This window comes from Bactrocera neohumeralis, chromosome 6 (genome assembly GCF_024586455.1).
Source record: "Bactrocera neohumeralis isolate Rockhampton chromosome 6, APGP_CSIRO_Bneo_wtdbg2-racon-allhic-juicebox.fasta_v2, whole genome shotgun sequence".
Lineage (NCBI taxonomy): Eukaryota > Metazoa > Arthropoda > Insecta > Diptera > Tephritidae > Bactrocera > Bactrocera neohumeralis.
In genome coordinates this window covers 18,484,254-18,505,915 of record NC_065923.1, presented here as the reverse complement: position 1 = coordinate 18,505,915, position 21,662 = coordinate 18,484,254, and the positions used below count along the sequence as shown (strand labels likewise).

The 21,662-nt window shown below is 34.1% G+C and overlaps 1 protein-coding gene across 2 annotated transcripts; it reads right to left on the bottom strand.

The window, feature by feature from the left end:
• Window positions 1–16,261: 16,261 nt before the first annotated feature.
• On the bottom strand, window positions 16,262–17,088 carry LOC126760994 (uncharacterized). 2 transcript variants are annotated; one of them, XM_050476847.1, is made up of 2 exons: window positions 16,572–17,088; window positions 16,262–16,521 (listed from the first exon to the last, which is right to left on the bottom strand). In XM_050476847.1, exons 1-2 carry the CDS (start codon window positions 16,745–16,747, stop codon window positions 16,395–16,397), a joined length of 303 nt encoding a protein of 100 aa, XP_050332804.1. In that variant the 5' UTR covers window positions 16,748–17,088; the 3' UTR covers window positions 16,262–16,394. The 2 variants fall into 2 exon arrangements, with proteins under 2 accessions (XP_050332804.1, XP_050332805.1); XM_050476848.1 differs by having other exon boundaries at window positions 16,262–16,506; window positions 16,572–17,086.
• Window positions 17,089–21,662: the final 4,574 nt, after the last annotated feature.

Genomic DNA, 21,662 nt, shown 5'->3' with positions numbered 1-21,662 from the left:
TTCGGGTCATTCTAACTATGCCAAATAAAACCTTTTAATACAAAAATAATGGATTTCTTTTTACTAGGCCTTATATCATTTCGGAAATCCAACTTATGGTGTTACTATACTCATCATCCACGGTCTTGAAACATTTTCATAAATTTTCATTGATACCTTTATCGGCTTGAAACAAAGGCCTACTAAATATTGCAAGTAGTTCCTCTGAATAAAGCAAAGTGGATTATGTCCACAATTTCCTTAAAGACTTTAGGTTCAGAGCTCTATTGGTTGTGAATAAAATGATTTTTAGTAAAAAACTCTTTATTCCCATGTCGTATCTTAAGCTTTCTATATGTAACATTTTAAAATTCGCTTTTAAAAAAGTTACATGAAACAAAATTCGTAAAAAATGCGTGATAGTAAAAAAAAAGTTTCTTCAATCAAATTTAACGGCATTGCAAAAAAATTAAATTGCTTTTTTATAAAAGCTGAAGTGCGCTAAGGCAAAAAATTGCAAAATTGTTTACATCTACATTATTTTCACACTCCACACTTCCATGGACGTGCACTCTATGTGCACATGTTTCTCTGTGTCTTCTCATGTGGCGCATCTTTCAGCGCCACAATGCAATGAACATCACATAACAGCGCATTTGCCTTACTCACCCACTTTGGCTGCCAATCAAAAGTGTTAAATACAACTTTTATTGCTTTCATTTGAGCTGCTCAAAGCTAAAAAAAAGTGCCTTAGACCCCCCTTTATTGAGTGCAACCAAGTTTGATGGGTTTGATTAAACATACTACATGTACATACATACGTATATACTAGATATTTGGCTGAATACACTTGAAATCATATATGTATATACATATGCACCTCTACATACAGCTAGTATACAGTTGAGGTGCTACTGATACCCCAATGAGCTTCGAATAATCTCTTGTATTAGTTCCTCATTAGCAATAATTTGTACTCATTAGTTTTAGTCTCACATAATTATCATGAAATTAGGAATAATTTTTGTCTACAGAATTTCATAATTTTTTAGTTAGTTTAAGTTGCTTAATCTCTTCACAATTGTTTCCAATTGAATTAGTTGAATCTCTGCTCTGTGTCATTAAGAAGTTTAATATTTCAAATTTTTTTGTTTTATAATTTCATTGCATGAATGATACTCAGAATAATGCTCTGTTCACACCAACGAATATTAAGGGATCTCTAAGTTTCTAAGAACTACAAAATTCTATTCTCCCTACCAAGTTCGTTCGAAAATTCCTTCCTCTTCTAGTAAAATTGTTATTGTAGCTATAGAAGACATTCCCTAAACAATATTGAGGCATGCTGCGGAGTTGACTATCTTTAACCAGTTAAAATTCGGGTTCTCCTCCGGTTATATAGATCCAAATGTTTCTTATTACTACTCAGAAATGAAAGAAAAAACACCGTATAAAGAATCAGCGTGTCAAGCTAAGCCGATTGAGCCATGTCGGTCAGTATATATACGAACAAACCCTTCAGTTTTTGAGCTATCGATATTATTTTGCACAAGTCCTTTCCTTTTCTTCCAAGCAACTGCTTATTTATCAGAATCGCCGATATCAGACCACTATAACATATAGCTGCCATGCAAATTGATGTCCAAGACAACGCTACAATCTCCCAATGTACATATTTTTCAGATCGGATCTCTGTAACATATAGCTGCCATAGAAACTGATTGATTCTAATCAAACCTTTCTATGGAAAACTTTTTTTGACAAGATTTCTTCACAAATTATTGTCTAAAGCAACTTTACAAACTCCAAACAGATTCAGATTTTTCAGATCGACCCCTATAGCATATAGCTGTCATACAAACTGACCGATCCTAGTCAAACCCTTATATGGAAAGCTTGTTTATTTGTCAAGATATTTTCACAAATTATTATCCAAAGCAAATCTACAATCTTCAAATATATTTTAAAGATCGGGTCACTTTAACATATAGCTGCCTTACAAACTGCCCAATACAAATCAAGCCCTTCTGTAGGAAACTTTTTGATTTGACAAGATATTTTCACGAATTTTGACACAAATTATTATCCAAAGCATCTCCGTACAGATTGTTAAGATCGAAGCTTTACAAAATATATACTTATCTGCCTTACAAAATCAATGAAAAGATCTTTTTACAATGTTTTAATGTTTCTTCTTGTTTTTCCAAAGATTTAGCTTTTCGAACTCACTGAATTACATATAACCAATAAAACTATTTATCTATTCCTGTCATGTCTCAATATTGAGATTATTTTCAGCTAATCATGTATTAACGACTCATCATCATTTGCCATTTTTGCCACTGGCTACATTCTTTCAGCTATTCTTAGCCACTAATTTCTGCGAATTATTGTCATATGTGTTACACAAACATTTCACCATTTCTGTCGCTTCCACTGCACTGACTTCATGCGCTATTGCAGTGCCTTTTAATCATCGCTAAGTAAACTGCAACTGCACAAATATTTGTCGTCTTTATGCAAAAGCAAAAGTTTTGTAGCAAATAGCATTTATTAATCAGCGTGTTTGACGTTTTTGAGTGGGCTCCTCCATTACTTATACTTTACCTAGAAAGTATATGGTTGTTTGTAGAGACTTGTGAATCGTACAATTCTGCTGTTAAAAGTTCTGACATGGAATCTGTTTCAGTACACAAATCGTCAAAGTTATTACTCTGCATATAAGCTCTTTTACTAGTAAAGAAGATTTTATTCTAATATGGATTTTATTTTAGAAGCCAAAGTCAGAGTTTTTTAAAAAGAGAACCATCACAAGTCTGCCTTTGGATAGCAATATAAGGTGTAAGGTGTGAAAACCAAGCTTCTGGTAAAAAGTACGACAATCAAAAGGAAATTTTATCTACCTCGTATTCTTCCAAACAACTTTCGCGAATGGCGTCTGATAAGTTTTTTAACATTTTTTAATACTGATTGAGAATATGAAAACCTTTAATTAACCAAAAACCATCTTTGGACTACCAATTACACACAAAAAATAGTATACCAAGAATTCAAATAATGAAAATAAAATATTCATGCCCTTTTGAAAAAAATATATTTTCATAAATATCGAGAATATCAAGAGGTATCGATGAGTTCAGGGGCTCTTCTTTAATTTTGTACCATGTCTTATGAAATGTAATACCCAATAGCATCAGCCAAAACTCGTCCATAGCGAAATCAAGATTTTATCTCAAAGTTTTCTCTTATTTATTTTGTGTAGCTTAACATTTTCAGCCAAATTGAAGATTAGTTATAAAGGGTATTTTTTTATACATGTGATTTTCAAGAAGAAATAAAACGCATTTTATGTTTTAAATTCGATTTCAGGCAAGTGACCGCCGGGGCTGCCTCGAACATTTTCCAACCGATAGGCCCAATTTTTCAAGCACTCTTTATAGCAGTAATACGCAAAATATTCTCTCCCAAGACATCAATCATCTCGAGTTTCTCTCCGGAGACAAGCGACTTCACATAACTCCACAAAAAATAGCCCAGCGGTATTAAATCGCACAATCTTAGAGGCCACGCCACCAGCCCACGACACGAGATAATGCGTCTCCTAAAAGTTAGTATACAAGGTGCTTTCCAAAGTAAACAGGACTTTTTGAATCTAGCGCCCCTGGTGGCGCCATCTATATGTCGACTGGTGCGTTAGAATCTGCTATCTGTATCGATTGTCCAGTGAAAATTTCATGACATCTCATCGTTTGGAAGTGAAGAAGTCGTGAGGAGGAAACTGTGCGTGAATTCATCAAAAATCAGCCGAAATCATCATGCAAATTCATGGAAATGGAATTGAACATCTCCAAAACATCGATTTATCGCATTTTTACCGAACATTTGGGCTTACGAATGATGTGTGCACGGTTTTTTCCGCACAAATTGACTGACGACCAAAAATTGCTCAGAATCACAATCATATTTCGACGCTTGTGACCGATGATTTGACTAAAAATCACATTTTAACCATTAGCCACTCCCCATATTCACCTGATATGGCACCGTGCGACTTCTCCCTTTTCGGAAAAATGCATTTGCCCATGAAAGTAAAGCGTTATGCAGACGTAGAGTCCATTCAAAAGGCTTGCACCGGCATACTGGCGGCCATACCGGCCAACGTGCTAAAACACTCTTTCAACGTGCTTTTGGACCATACAAAAAGCTGTATTGAAGCAGCAGAGACTAAGTATTTTGAATAAAATAAATTGATTTTGCCGAAAAAACTGTTTTTTTTTTTAAGTCCTGTTTACTTTTGAACCCACCTTGTATGAAACCATCTTGTTGAAACCAAATGTCGTTCACAGCAGCATCTTACAATTAAGGCACGAAAAAGTCTTTAATCATGGCTTGTGGATCATCATCATTTCACATTCCACAGTTTTGTTTAATGGCGCCCCATCCAACGAAAAATGAGTTTCAGGGCAATATTTTCTTGTGAAAAACTGAATCGGCGGCCATTTCGTTTTCGACACAGATGTGATGGCCTCAATTTTTACACCAGTCGGATTTTGTAAAACCACAAATGAAGATACTCCCGCGAAATCTTCCACAAAGTGAATGGTCATAGTTCCCAATTGTTGCGCCTGATGACGAATGTGCTGAATCGGGTTTTCTTCAATACTCTGTTTCACAGCATCAATAGCATATTTTGTGCGCACTGTCCGTTCCATGGTTGTTCGAATTACCAACTCTGCTGGGCGATTATGTCGACCCAATATTGGAAAAGCGAGGGTTGCGTCGTGTCATTATTTTGGAAAAACGTTGCAGTAAGTCCGTTAATTATAAAATGACAATTCAAACTAAGCATATGTGTTCCTGTATATCAAGTAACAACTGTTAAAAAGACCACGCCGAAAAAATATTATCTCATTGTAAATAACACCTCTAAAAAATCACTTGTTATTCGGATTCCATATACATACTATTTTCTATCTGCTTTGCGGAAATATTATTATACTATTATATGTATGGTATTTACATGGGAATATCAAGACTTTTTTACTACTAAGAAATCGAAAATAAATCATTACGCAACATGTCTGAGAACTGTTGTGGTATCGAACACACATCTAGTATTGAGTGTAGTGTGTCATCTATTAAAGTTGAGTTCTCAAACAAGTTCAGATAGCAATTGAAAAAGTTATTTATCATGCGCTTGTCACACGGCGATCGTTCTAATTATTAGGTAATGATAAAAAGCTCAACTGCTCGAAATTATGTGCATAAGAAATATTGTTCGAAGTGGTTTTGAAATCTAAGCCAACCTCTTCCAAATAGTGTTTTGGGACCGATATATTATTAGAAACCACATTTTTATATTTTTTTAACATCCATTCCTAATTGTAAATGATATTTAAAATGCATAATTGTATGCTCTCGTAATATCAACAAAAATTGATCATCGCTCAGAAAAATATAAGCTACATTTATGACGAAATATCGATTCAGCGAATCGTCCCAAGATTATCACACAAATACATATATGAAATCGAAATCTAATATTTGCAAACACTTTAAGTTTGTTCATTCTGAATATGACTTTTGAGGCCTACAAGCACTTGTAAATAAATTATATGTTTACATAGTGTTTTATTTCAATTTTACTTTTTCTTATTGCCCACCGCTTACATACGAACATATTTGCGCTATGATGACATCATTGTTGTAGAAACGTGTGCAGCATCTGGCAACTGAAAGTCGAGCAAAAAATTAGCTCGTTGCCGGCAATTGAAATTTGAAAGCAATTTCAATAATTAAGCAAGATAAGAATACGACGGCTAGCCTCCGTTTACGATACCGTGCGATGTCACACTACTATCATATGTAGATACGCCCGATCGCAGGTCAAAATGTGTTAAGTTTCATTCACATTTTGGAATATTAAGACGTGAGATTTTATGAAGTATACAATTATTTGCACTCATTGCTCATTTATCAATCTTTCACTTTCCATCATTTGCTCCTTCCTCGCTTGACCTGATTTCTTTCAATAATTCAATTAAGAACTGAGGCGTTCCACACGTGTTCTCTTATATATATGTACATATGTATATACAGTTTTACATAGATATATGCTTCTAGAATTGTATATTTTTTGAGCTAATAAAGTTTTATTTGAACCCTTTGACATTCAGAACTTTTAATTGTTCACACATAACAATGTTGGCGTCGCAAATAATTAACTATTTTCTTTCAATGAAATCTGTCGCGATGACTAGTACTATCATTTGGTGTGCACCTTTGACCTTTCAACATAAAATCGCTACATGTATACAAGGGTAGTTAGTTATGTCAGTGTGTTTTTCTAAAGAGCAGTATTTTGAGCTCTCTTATGTTCAATATATTTAAACCAAAGCATATAATAACTTTGCAAATTCAATAATTGGCTTCTCAAACATCAAATTCTGCAAATTTCTTCCCGAAATACCTACTTCTAATACTCATCTTCAAGTTAAACAAGTGCAACGCCAAAGTAGTCTACATATGAATATATAATTTACTTCTGTTTTTATTAACTACGCTATCAATTATACCATAAAGGCGACATTTTACCTTATAGGGAGAAAAGAACCTCGACTAAGCTCATTTATGTTTTGACTTAATGATCTCTCTTGTTATAGGAATTTCTAGAAGTATAGACACTTATATTCAGTATTGTTTAACTCAGTATGAACAGTCCCTAGAATACTACTTAGACTCTCAATACAATCCAAAACGAGTTATTGTCTAATATGGTACACAATATTAAATTCCTACAGGTTCTTTCACGTTTACCACCTTTAAGATGCGACACCTTTCATCTAAATCCTCGTAACTTTATACCTAACTTTGTATAAAATATAGTCTTTATGTGGTGAAAAAACTGCACATGCAAAGAAACTCGAGAGCGCTCAGCGGGCGACGCTTAGTGTGGTGCACTTAACGCCATCTTGCACATTTCGCCGTAGACATCGTCAAAAGGTATATGACTGCGAGAGTTGCCATCAGACTCAGAGAGTCTGGGTTCCTAAAGGAACCTCTGTCTTAACACTCGGAAACCCTCACTCACTTTGATTTTATAACGGATCACTTGGATCATGGAATCTCCAAACCGAACTATGGAGACTCCTTCTTTTCCCATATAATGACGAGGGATTTGTGGGTGGGAAGAATTCGTGGGAGGAGAGGGGCAATGAGCTCCTTTGCGGATGGTTTAAAGCTTATGAGAAAGATTTGTGTAGCGGTTTACTGTTAAGAGCCCTCTATCAATTCCACCTTCAGACTTGACTATTGCAGTGTCTTCCAGGCTGAGGTTGCAGCCATTAAGGTATTTGCTGCTCCGGAATTCAGCCTCATTTATAGACCATCCACTTAAGTAGTAGAGCGTTGATACTAGCCTTGAACTCATTAGCAGTCCGTTCAGGGCTGATCAAAGAGTGCATCGTTATCAATTGCATCGAGTGTCTTTGTGATAAGACTGTTATGGGTGCCAGGCCACAGCGGAATCGCAGGAAACTATATATCTGATGAGCTAGCAAGAAAAAGTACCCCAGTGCACCACTTGTGTTCTACTACTAGATATCTGGTCCTGGCGGAAGCTTGCCAGCGCTGGGCCACCATCGGTACATGCGCTGTCGGAAAAGCCTTTTGATCGAATATCGAGTACTAGAGAGCTTATAATCTCTTTGTCCTCACGAACGCTAGCCTCTCGCTAGTTTTTGATTTTTAACGGGTCATCGCTCTATTCACGTTCACGCAGTAAGGCTGGGAATCTTACCAGACGCCATCTGCAGAAGCTATATGGAAGAAGATGACGTGGAAACAACTCAACACTTTCTTCTTGACTGTCTGCGTTTTGAAGATCAAGACTTAAGCACTTAGAAGCGGGAATAGAAATTAAACGCCTTGCAATTTATTGCCAACTAAGCGTTTTGCTAATTTATTAGTTCGAACATAGAAATTCTTCTATCAGACAGTATATACCCAGACCTCCTATTTTATGTTTTTGTGATATTCCGACCTTTTTTACTTGATTTATTTCTTAAAATTTGCGACAGAATTTTTAAGTTATAAATATAAATATACATACATATGTAACTACATATACATATATATGGGGGCAACATACTTACATACATGCGAAAGTTAAGTTATATTTTTAAAAGGTAAGGCGAAACAGCCCGCCAGCAAGTCTTGTGCTCGTGCTGATATCATCTGATGCTATCTTATCATTACCAAAGGCATCCACTTATATTTGGCTAATATACTCAAGTGCATGCGTCTATGTATATACATATATCATTGTAGGTATGTATGTATATAAATATAAATTTGTGGTAGCTAGCTACCGGTGGATAGTGCTAGGCGAGCTCTAAATTTAAAACTAAAGCGATATTTCCGCATTGCATTCCAGCAAAGTGCAACTCTGTGTGTATTGCAAATATTTGTAAAGAAAATTACTCACAGTATTTCGTGCGCGAAAGCAACAACTTTTTTTTAGTATTTAATATGTTTTATTTTGTAGTTCATATAGCATACATACCTTCGGCTAAAAAAATATTTTTGGGTAGCAATAATTAAATTTTGATTAAGGTTGTGTAGGCGGTAGAACTTTTGGTGACTTGATTGTTATTTATAGAAGAAACACTTTTAGTAGCAATTCCTCATCGATTAAGTTGTAACTAACACACTATTATATACGAGGCCATTTAAGCTTAATATAATGTTATCGTCAATAATGCTCCCGAAGGAAGAAAATATTATATATGTATGTATGTCTTCATGAAACACAAGTTTTGGTCAAAAATTTTCAAGACAACTAGAAATCAATTAAACAGGCTGGATACTCAAGATCAGGCAGCTGAAATAAGGATTCAACAGAAATAATTGTATATATATGTAAATATATTATCGTATCTTAAAAGCAATTAAAAATGCAAATAATAAGTATTATGTCCAAGGATTAACTTGATTGAAGCTTCCATGCCTTTCACAGGGACATTTCTTATAACATAAAACATAAAATGGTATAAAAAGATCTGAACAATATATCGGTAGATTATAATGTTGCCTTGGACAATAGTTAATGTTAAATTTCGTGAAGATAGATTGTCAAATAAAAAAGTAATAATTTTGTATGACAGCTACATCTTATGATAGCCCGATGGCGGAGGTTCCTAGTTATGTGCAGTCTCTTGGAAAAAACGTGTGCAACTGACCTTTGGTCATGTGTCAATGCCTCTTACATCTAACTTTAGTGAAGTCAAAAAGCTTTGTTTAATTTTCGTTCAAAGACCCTTTTGTTTTCATTTCATAAGGTCAATTACCCTTTTTTTACATTTTATGTGTTCATTGATTGACCCCTTTGTTCACCTTTAGCCAGTTGAACAACTTTGTTTTGCATTTAACTTGGACAAAAACCTTTGTTAACCTTTGACAAAGCCAAAAACGTTTGTTTACATTTAGGTCTATTACCCTTTCGTTTACATCTTATGTGGTCAATAACACCTTTCTTTACATTTTATGTGTTCAATGGCACTTTCATTTACATTTATTAGGGTCAATGATTCTTTTGATTGGGTTTTGTTTTGTTTACTTTTAGCCAAGTCATTTTTTTTTTGGGAATTTAGCCAAGACAACAACCTTCGTTTACATTTGGGTAAATGATCGTTTTATTTACATTTTATAAGGTCCAAGACCCCTTTGCAAATTGTTCAGATCGTACTACCATAGTTAATATCTGTTAGTGAATTATCGAAATTATAGGAATGTTTATTGCGTTTTTTTCTTTGTTTCTAACCCGACGCCCGCTCCTCTGGTCAACAGACACTGCAATAGACTTTAGCGAACCCTTAAACCGAATATAGTATGTCGGAGTGGCTCCGCTGAAGCGTTCTCTCTTTTAGCTTTGATCCCAGGCTCCACATGAGTCGATTACCGCATCTTGCAAAACGGTTACTCACGTTTCCAGCCCTACGACTATAACTGTTTACCCAGAAGCATAATTATACCTCATTACATACATGTGCGTGCGTAATGATATTACGCATGCGTTGATAGAGTCAACTTTTTTCAACCGAAATGGTAGCTAATTATTTACACACAATTGCAAAAAAAACAACGTGTTCGTAAACCAAATCGTTTTCTGTCAAATTTTGAATAATAAAGCGTTGATTTGCAATTCCATGAATCATAGTTGAAATGACGAATTGGCAGAAAATTGTGCGAAACCACCAACACATGCGCGTATCACATGATATTGTATTAGAAGTTTTGTTTGGCATCGAAGAAGGCCATTTGGGGTTTGGATGACTTATTCTGCACAATTTATAACAAGCGTGGTGATAAACGAAGTCTTTTCACAGCTTCCATAATGTGCTGAATTTATAAAATTGGTTCGAGAACAAGTAGAACATATGAATATTTATGAATAAAAAGTACACCGATGACTAATTCCAATCTATGAAATATTGCATAATAAAAAAGTAAATATTTGTTTTAGGTTCAAGGTGAAATAACGAAAGTCATTATTAAATTCATGGAGTAACATCGTATTAATATTCGTGGATTTTCGGACTCAATGGAGATAATGGTTATTTAAAAAAAATTGTATATCGTAGAATTTGATTCATGAAATAGTAAGTTAGGTTAGGTTGGGTTAAAAGGTCGATGCTAAGAAGGATATCCAAATTTTGGAAAATATCAGTGAAAAGAGGATCGATAGCCTTTCACGTGTTAGGAGTTAGGACGTATAGCTTAACAAGGGTTCATCATATCTATTATTCGCGTTTCGCATAGATTTTTAGTTAGAGTTCGGTATTTTGATCATAGTTCTCAGCAAACGATGGAGCACGCATAACCTTGAACGGTTGATTTTAGATTTATAGACCAAAGCGAATAGAAGCCAACTCATTTGGTATAAAAAGAATCAATTTCCACTGAAATCACGAAATCGTTGAAAATGTTAAAGAAATGTTTTGAGGAGTCTACTTCATCATGAAAACAAGTCGCACAAAGCATTCTATGAAGGTCGTGAAGTCTTCGAAAACTTGTGAGTCGTCGATCCACCTCTATCAATGACGATAATATCGAAAAAGTTGAAGAAGCAGTGTTTGGAAATCGTGCTACTGATATCAAAGTGATAGCTGAGCATCTTATCATCTCTTATGGATCGACTCAATACGTTTTGATTCTTGTTTTGGGTAATAGGGATGGCAATAATACAGTCGTACGAAAAGACTTGAATCTTTTGCAAAAACTTTTTTAGCAATCCGGTTAATATTCGATCATCAGGTATAAATATTCTTACATACTCTTGTGAATATACATATGTACATATGTATGTACATATAAGTACATCTGTACTTTTCGGGCACGCTTAATTTGCTATTTGACCAAAAGCTATAAAAAATCATCAAAAAAAGTTTATCGCATAAATATTTCAAATTTTTATAAAAATTCAACCCCACATGGAATACTTTTGTTTTCTCCAGTTCAAATACTATTTCAACAAGTATGCGAATATCGATTTTATATACATATATATAAATACATATGTATGAATATATGTAAGTCTATGTATATTTATGGTATATTATGCGAACTCATATTGTGCACATGTGCTGGCTGTGGTAAGACCCGAACATACTCACATACAAATTCACAATTATGTCTAAACAAATTTTTCGCTCCAGATCAAATGCTTAGATATATATGTATATTTGTATATTCTCTATATATGTATGTACATTAGAGTGATTCAAAAAAAAAAATTTTTTTTTTCGTTTGGTACTCGGAAAACTAGGTTCCTAGACACCTCTAAGAAAGCCTCTCCAAACATTAGTTTTTAATTGTAACGGGAAGGTCCTCCTACATACAGTTTTCTATTTTTTCTTATTATCAGATAGAAAAATTTATATCTCGCTTCCAACTACTTAAAAAAATATATTGTTCCTTAGATTTTATAGGAAATTTAATGCTCTACAAAAAAGGTCTATTATGATTTTTTCGTAAACCCAAACGTTTAAAAGATATTAACAGTTAAAGTTTGATTATTTTTGGGAAAATTTTTTATTTCTTATGAATTTTATAACTCAATGAAAAAAAATTATTATGAACGATGAAACTCACAGTTTTGTTGGAAATTTACTGCTCTTTAAAAATGATTATATGATTTTTCGATTAAGTTAAGCGTTTACGAGATATTCATCGTCAAACATCAATGCATATTAAGGTGGATCAAAAAAAAATTTTTTTTTTCGTTTGATACTCTGAAAAATAGATTCCTAGACACCTCTAAGAAAGCCTCTCCAAAAATCTATTCATAATATTTTTTTTTCATTGAGTTATAAAATTCATAAGAAATAAAAAATTTTCCAAAAAATAATCAAATTTTAACTGTTAATATCTTTTAAAAGTTTGGGTTTACGAAAAAATCTTAATAGACCTTTTTTGTAGAGCATTCAATTTCCAACAAAATCTGGGGAACAAGACATTTTTTCAAGTAATTGGAAGCGAGATATAAATTTTTCTATCTGATAATAAGAAAAAATAGAAAACTGTATGTAGGAGGACCTTCCCGTTACAATTAAAAACTCATATTTGGAGAGGCTTTCTTAGAGGTGTCTAGGAACCTATTTTTCCGAGTACCAAACGAAAAAAAAATTTTTTTTTTTTGAATCACTCTAATGTACATATATACCTGCATATATGAATTCATACCTACGTGGAAGTATGTTCTACATTCATATTTGTTTTCTTAAGCATTCTGGGGTACACCGTTCAGTAGAATGAGAAAACAAAACAGAAAACTGCAAAAACAAAAATAAAAACAGAGGCTAAATTTTATAGGCTTTATTTTTTTTCAACAAAGCTTGCAATGCGATCTGTTATCACATCTAGTACTTTTGCTATGCACATATGTACATATATAAATATTTGTTTTGCATACTTATGTATGTGTATAGCTATGCCGGATACCATCTATTACTAATGTACCGTATACATATGTATGTATGTATATAAAAATATTTTTTTGTCGCAAAACTTAACATAAATCATATTGATTTATTTGCTGTTGAGAAATATATCTATTAACCTTTGGGTGCCATTAATTTAAATTTTTCACTTCTAATGTACATATATACATATGTACATAAACAGAAATGCACATACAGTGTACATTCATATACACAAGTACGTGCAATTTGTTTAATGAAGTTGATATGAGCTTCTACTGCTATTTTGAATAACTTACATCTGCCGTGCAGTCGAATAATACTTTTGTTTTTGCGAATTTAGTAAACTTACTTATGTCAAAAATATTTTGTAAGATCTATTTTAACAAGAGTGATCGTCTTTGGTTATTATCGTGGTAGATTTGACGTTTGCTTCAAAAGAAGTGAGTGAGATTCAGCTAAAGTAAGAAGAAACGTTAACTTCTGTTGCTTCAAAGCCCTTCACAAATCCAAAAGATTCCTTGCAAAAACTTTAGTCGGTCAGTTTGTATGCCATAGCGGCTCGATTTGAACGGTTTCTGCGAAGATAGCTTCATTGTCTTAGACAATAACCCATGACACATTTCCATACAAGCAATTTATCCCGATCGTTCAATTGGCATAAGAGCTACCTACTTATATGATATTTTTTAATGTGCATACTATATCTGCACATCAGACATTTGAGCTGCTTCTTAGTGAAAAAATAACGGGTGCAAAATACCTGACCGAAATTTCAAAAACTGATGCTCTATATATACGGACATGGCTAAATCGACCTAGAGACGATCTATTTCTTTTCTTCTGGGTGTTACAAACATCGTGGCAAACATAATACATATATTTTGTGTGTAGGGTTCAGAGGCTCGCTGCTGCTATGCATAACGGGAGCTATAAGAATAACTCTAAGGGCGGCTCTTGAACTGGTACTAAAACTGCCACCTATAAACCTCTTCGCTGAAAACTGTGCATCAAAATCGGCGGGACGACTACTGGCTTCAGGAGAACATACATATAGAACCTTCAGACATAACTCAGCTGGGTAAACACCGACTGCATGATTCCACTTTTCAACCGGGAAAGAATGTTCAAAGCAAACATAGAAAAAGGTGAGTGGCGTAAAGGTATGTTAGCTACGCGCAACACTCTGAATATCTATACGGATGGCTCGAAAATGGACGATGGAGTTGATACGTGAATATACCGTCCAGAGTTAGGCATAAGGTAGCCTTTATTAGTATATTTGCTATTTCGAAGGCTGCGAATCTGGCATCTAATGCACCTGCAAGCAATTCCAGAGTCAGCATCTACGTAGACAGCCAAGCAACAATCAAGGCAGTAACGTAGTATCGCATATCGGCCAGAAGTATCTTGAAAGGCAGGGCAGCGGCGGAAAGTGTTGCTAGCAGCAGGCAGCTTCACTTCTACTGGGTGCCAGGCCAAATTGCCAAAGGCATCGAGGGCAATGAAATAGTAGACGAGATTGCCAAAGATGCTGTACCTGGGTGAAAACTGCAAAAGTCATGTGCAAAACGACTGATAGGAAGTACAGAAAATTCATATTGGCACTCGAAAGAAGAGACTGTAGGAACATGATCGGAATACAACTTGATCACTGTCTGGTAGCAAAACACGCCCGGGTCGACAGATCGAGTTTCGCGTCAAGCACAGGCATCCTAAAGTGTGACTACTCCGCATGGACCCAGCAGCTGACTTCATCTGGTAACGGAATGGACCAAAACTGATCTATGCGTGGCTTAACATATAACCTAACCTAATATATTCTGTTCAGGGTTTAAAAGTAAAAAAGTTTACGACGTTATTGGCAATCCCGATAAATGAGCTGCTGTTTGGAGAGAAAATAATACTGCAAACAATATAGACATTCGCTTTTTAAGCTTTAGAGCTCATACCCGGAATAGATATTGCTAATATACTCAACTGCCTTGATTTAAAATGATTCACTGCACGTTGAACCATTCCGGGAATAAAAGAAACTGCTGAAACGCTGTTGACAAAGTCAACCAATATTTCTCATACAACCTCAAGATGAAGCAGGAAAATAAAATTGGATTTTAGGTCACTCTGTACAGATATATAAGATCGAACCATCCGAGATGTTACAACACAATTCAGACAATATAAACAAGAATTTAATTAGAGCTTTCTTACAAAATATCTAAAAACAAAAACCTTTGATCGGATACTACTCACTGGTGTTTTTTGGAATTACTTTTCATTCCTTCTTTGTTTATCTAAAAATTAAGTTTAAATTCCGTTGTACTACGGCATACGTAATAATTACGTAAATTTCACACTCCTTCCTTGCATCTTTTAAACCTTCAATTAGAAGATCTGAAAACTTGGTTCTAGAAAGCATATATTATTTTTCCTTAATGATACATTTCTCCATAGATGTCGCTCTCAAGAACTTTCTCAAGAATTTTTATTCATTTTCATAACAGTAAGCTGCAGAAATGTCAAGTTTGTAAAAATTCCAAATTTTTAAAAATATCTACACAATTTATCAAACTTTTTGTTAATTATAAAAAATTAATGCCAGAGGAATTGTAGCAGCTCTAACGATACTTCTTTAGAATCTCCAGAAAGTCAATTCAGCAAAACGGACGAAAATGCGTTTCTTAGTAAGGACTATCAAGTTTATTATCTTCTATGCCGCAGTGCTTGTCGCTTATAATCTAAATGAATGAAGAGAGCTGGAAGATCCGCGAATGCCATGTTTTAGAAGTTCGACTCGTCAATTATAATACTATGTTCTGTGTAAATATACAACATGTGTCAATAAGGGATATCAAAACTATATGTGGAATAAAAATATAATTTTTCCTGGCGGTAGTTCCATGGGCTCGTATGTAATTACGATTAATTTCTAGTGGTTATACATATGTTAATCGAACTTAAGTGAGAAATTTTCGAAAGCTATCGTCACTTATCGGGACTCTTCCAGCGACAACTCCTAAAAAAAGTTTGAGTAGAGATCAAGTGCTTATTGAGCCCGATAGAGCTGCACTCCTACCTACAGATCGAAAGCTAGCTAATTTTTCTTATTATTTGAGATCAAATCTTCCAAATTTGAAGATAATTGTGGAATACACGAAGGGAGCTACAAGAAAAAGGCGAACGCATTGTTCACTAATCAATATTTTTAACTTCAAAAAAGTTGTGTGCTCTATTCTATTTAAAACACAAGTTCGAAGATTTCTGTGAAATCTGCTAAATCATTTTTTATTAATTTTGCATCTTATCACAAGCGATAATTTTTGAAAGAAAAAATATTTTCATTAGCTTCCAGAGTTCACGCAGAGAACTCCTCCGCAACAAGTGAGTTAGTCAAAGCTTGTTTTGGGTGTATGACATCTCCATTCCCATGCGCCGCATTTACATAATGAGATTTTTGGCATGCAGATTACTCTTCGAGCCGATAAACAAAACGGACCACGATTTCTCCGGCACCTCCGTCTTCTTGGACACATTCAGCGATTGTGTTTTTCTGCAAAATGGTTCACTACAGTGATCAGTCAAAAGCTGGTACTTAATCGGCAACGCTCAACTCACCGCAAATCGCTAAAGAATTGACTACAATTTTCCGGTATGCAAGTCAATTTCGGTTTTGGTTTCAGCTCAAATGAGAATTCGCTATTGGAGTTTTGTACTTTCGCCTCTTCGCGACATTCGCTGCTCTTCAGCGATGATTTGGATGTCTTGATCTTTGGCAGAGCGCCGTTGGACATCGTTGGGCGTCGTTTGAGTATTGCAAGTGTGCTAAAAACTTGATACTTTTTTAGCAATACTTAGGCTGTGAAAGATTTTGCGCTTTCTTGATTTCTTCACTAGCGATCCTCAATCTGTTGTTCTCTTGTGTTTTTTTTTTTTGCTTTTCGAATTTTATGAGAATATTGGTTCTTTGACGCCGCCTTGCAAGTTATATATTTTCCGAGTTTCCTTATTCTGCCTTAATAGTTTCAAAATACTTAGTCAAGATTGTAAAAAACAACTTATAAAATTTTCAATTACAAAATTTATAACAACAATTTTTATTTAATTCACAGGCAAAGATATAAATCAAAACTGACAGCTATTTCCAAGCAATGTCTGTATGAAGTTTTTATTTCAGATATACGTAATAGATTTGACTTATAAAAGTAACCTTTTTTTATTTCCGTATTCGATCCAAACATAAAAAAATCCTGATAGAAGTTTTTCGAAATACGAAAACAAAGCCTGCGAGGATATTACAAAAAAGGTTCTCAGAAAATCCACCAATCATTTATAGGCGTCTTATAAATAAATAAACCTTAATTTCTAGCACACGAAAAATATCCAATGTAGACTTTTTAGTGAGTATTAAACCACTGCTGAATTAAGCGAATGGCAAAAGATTGCTCAACTCAGTCCAAATTTTATTGAAGATATTTATCAGCACTAACTTTAATTTATTGTTGTAGTTACAGTTTACAGTTTATTTGGGATCGGAATTCGCACGATCAAGCATGTGTGCAAAGAGACCTGCTTATGATACCCCTTTTGAAAAAAAAAAATTCAGCTTTATCGGGCAAGAACGCGTTTCATACTTAAAATATCCACCAATATCATTCGACAAGAGATGTAGAGCTCCCTTGCCATCTCGAAGAAGATCTAGATTTGGATCCAGAATCGGCTTGCCTGACGATTTTCAAACTCCATATTCTTTATTTTTGTAATATTTTCATCAGTTGAAGAGGTCGAAAGTCGTCAAGAACGGGGCGTGTCTTCAACGAACCCAACCCAAAAAGATCTAGATTTGGATCCAGAATCGTCTTGCCTGACGATTTTCAAACTCCATATTCTTTATTTTTTTAACATTTTCATCAGTTGAAGAGGTCGAAAGTCGTCCAGAACGGGGCGTGTCTTCAATGATCTCTTGACCGTTGGCTTTGAAGGCTTTGTACCACTCTTAGGCTTGTGTTTTTGATAGAACTGGATCACACACGAAATTTGGTTAGAAATATAAAACTTGACACAAATTCTTTGTTCGATATTTTTATCCATTATATACTATTTAGCATAGTAATTATGGACAGTCCTACCCACTGAGCAAAATACATTTTTTGAAATATCATTTACACGGGGATTAGTTACAATTTCCAGATGCTTTTTGATCACAATATATAAGTAATCCTGGAGGAATTTACTTTTAGCAACTCGTTAAGCTATTCATCAAGCTATGTACCATATTGCATGGTGTTAAAATTTAAGTTCTGAAAAGTAAGCCAGATTCAGATGTTTCACTCTTGAATCGCCATAAACCATTTTTTAGAATTACTGACCTCAGAAAATATGCTAAAAACTGAAAAGTTTCAATTAGAATGTGAACGATTGAGTTCTTAGCTCAAGACCTTGGCTTTTCTAATAGTCGTTTTCTTTGTGGTATGTGAAATGTGAAGTATATTCTTAATATAGGATAAAAACTAACTAATTTTCGAAGTCTAAATAGAATTCGAAAAGGCAATAGTTCCCAGCCGAACATAGGCATATTCAATTATGTACATTAAAAAACCTTCCACCCAATCCTCATCCCTAAGTCGAAGCTAAATTGAGGTTATTCGAAGCATATTTTTCTGTTCCGTTTTCTAGTGGAACATCATATACAAAATATAGTTAGTTGTTATTTAGATATTATATGTGTATACAGTTATGTAGTTTTAAATAAATTATTAAAGCGCTCAATTTCCATGTTGCTTCCGATTCAACCGTCGCTGCATACTTTTAGGCTGTTTCAAGAGTAGATGAAAATATCCCACTAGGAAATTTTAGTTGCTTGAAAAAATTTCGTGTAACTTAATATGATACATATGTACATACTTAACATTTATAGCAAAATATATCCCAAATAAATTCAATTTTACTGAAATAATAAGGCAATTTGACCTGTGCTAGATTCTTGATGTAAGATAGCTGTGTAGTGTTGTTCCAATAAAATCTCCATCACCATTTTTGATCGCTTAAAATATAATATATGTATGTGAATATATTTCATTACCAAAAATAATAAGGATTTTTGCAATGGCAATTAAGAATTTATCCGGCCAGGTCTTATAAGCACAAAATTCAGAATTTGTAAGTAATTTGAGTAAATTATGACAAAATCCGATTTTACAGCTAAATTAGCTTTCCATTATTAATATATGATAACTTATAAATTAATTTAATATAATAATTTTCAAAGTCATGTCGAATAGAAAATGCTATCTTTTTAATAAAATGTAACTAAATGTTCCTATAAAAAAGCTGAAAATATCGACAACTGTCGAAAATATTTACATAAGGGAGTGTTCTGGTCTAGACGCATGAATTTTAGGCATTTTTTAAACTAAGATAAAAAATGAAAAACATTTTTACTATCCATTTTTTTATATGTTTTTATTGACATTTTAATAATATAAAAAAAATTGCAAGAAAAAAAAACTAAAATTCGTCGAGATACGGGCCGGTGGAGTGGGGGCTTCAAAAAAACGTTGCGTCCTGGTTGACGTGATTTCAACCCTTGTAGAGATCTAAAACACAAAAAAGAAGAATATTCTTCATTAGTAAGGATGTCGTTATCGGGTTGACCATTTTCAAAAAAAAAAAAAATAACAAAATGGCGTCGACTTGAAAAAAAATGTTGACCCGATTTTTTTGACCTTTTCGAATTTTTTAAAAATACTTCAAATCAAAATTTTTGGAAATCCAAGGCAGCCACGATATAGCATTATATAATAAAGATATATACCAAATTTCAAAGGAGTCGGTTTAGTAGAACTTGAGATATCATGTCAACCACCTCAAAAAAAGTAGTTTCGAGAAAAACGCGTTTAAAGTTTAGGAGACAATTCTAATGAACACGGACGCCACGTCACAAAATCGGCTGTATCTCCGAAAATAAGTCGAATTTTGAAAAATCCTTCCAATGTCATATTTTTGAAAGTCTAAACTTTCAAAATATGCAAAAAAAAATCAATTTTTTCAAAATCCTAGACCAGAATACCCCCTTAACCCTTGAGAAAACTTGTTTACTGGCCTATCATTGTCCACAAATACAATCAATACAGAAACGTTTGAAGCAGCCTTTCTAACGAAGCATCCCAAAGGTCCCAAATGAACTATTATAACCCGCAAAGTGGTGGTCTAACCATTATTGAGAAACTGAAAGCAAAAATTATAAGCCAGAAAGAAGGAGAAATCATATGACATCTAAAAGTGAAGACAAAGCTATTGTTCTACTTTTGGATAAGACACCACTGGTCAGTCTAACAGAGAGCTGTCATCAAATGCAGCAATACTGCAGTCAAACACCAACTTTCAAAAACACACATTGAAAAAAAGTTACACTGAGCGCAGGAAAACATCAACACTGTTTGGAGCAATGTAATATTTACAGATTAGACAATAAAGAAAAAGAAAAAAGGCAACTTTTGCATTATTGAACCTCTTGAGACGTGTTTGGTTAAGCAAAGCACAAACATTTAATCAAGGAACTGTAAAGCACTCATGTGTTTGTTGTTTTAAGGAGCTTCACAGCAAACCTAACCTCATTAAAATGATAAAAATGTATAAAAAAACAAAATTACTGAAGTCAACTGACATGCTTCACGGCAAAATCATGTTTGGTTACTGTAGGAAGACAATGATCCAAAACTTCAACAAAAGATTTCATTCTGCTACTCCAACTCATCTGAAGATGATTTAAGAGATTGGAGCAAGTATTGAATAAATGTCAACTATAACAAAACAATACACCATATGGTATTTTCTATAATTGCAACATCTTTTCTAAAAAACAGCTACCTACACTTTGAAAAACGAACACTTCATTTTCTGAACGCGTTGTCAATCTGTTTCACAAAAATGCTGCAGAGTATAATTAAAAATACTGTTATTAAACGATTTAATACATTTCATACATTCATAACAGTTATCAACAAGTTCGATATTTTTGAACTTGAGTTCGTTTCCGTGAATTTCTGCTTGGAAGAAATATTAAGAGTTTAAAAAGAAGCTTATAACGACTACAACTCTCTAATAGAGATCTAACCGGCTAACTCATCAAAGTTTGAAATTGTTTGACATTGCTCCATCAACAATGATGGAATGGTAATATGTAGGAACTCAGTCAATTAAAGGTTCACTCCTTTGCTCACTAAAACGTAAATGTTGATAGAGTGAAGGCATTCAGTGCAATCATGCAAGAGAAAGGGTTACACAAAATTGGAGATAGCTTGTATTATAACCCCATCAATCGAAGAATTTAAAACAAGGAGCTGAGCTTCAGAATGGTTGGCGGTCACACAAAATGTAAAATACAGCGATACAATGATAAGGCTTTATTTGCGCGAATGACGAACTCCGTTGATCGGGTTTCCGTTGGACTTGGTATTCAAAAATGAACCATTGAGAAGTTTGAACGAAAGAAGGCCCGTGTAATGCGGAGTAGGTATGAAACAGGAAACAGCACTTGGAGTCCAACGACTAACGCTTTCAGAGCCTACATGTACATATGTATATATTTATGAATGAACAATATTTATTCGTAAGTTGCGTGAATGTTTTCCTTCAGCAACTCTACATTTTTTTACTGTTTAACTAAAGTGTATATAAAATATATATATTGGATAACGGATTGTACGT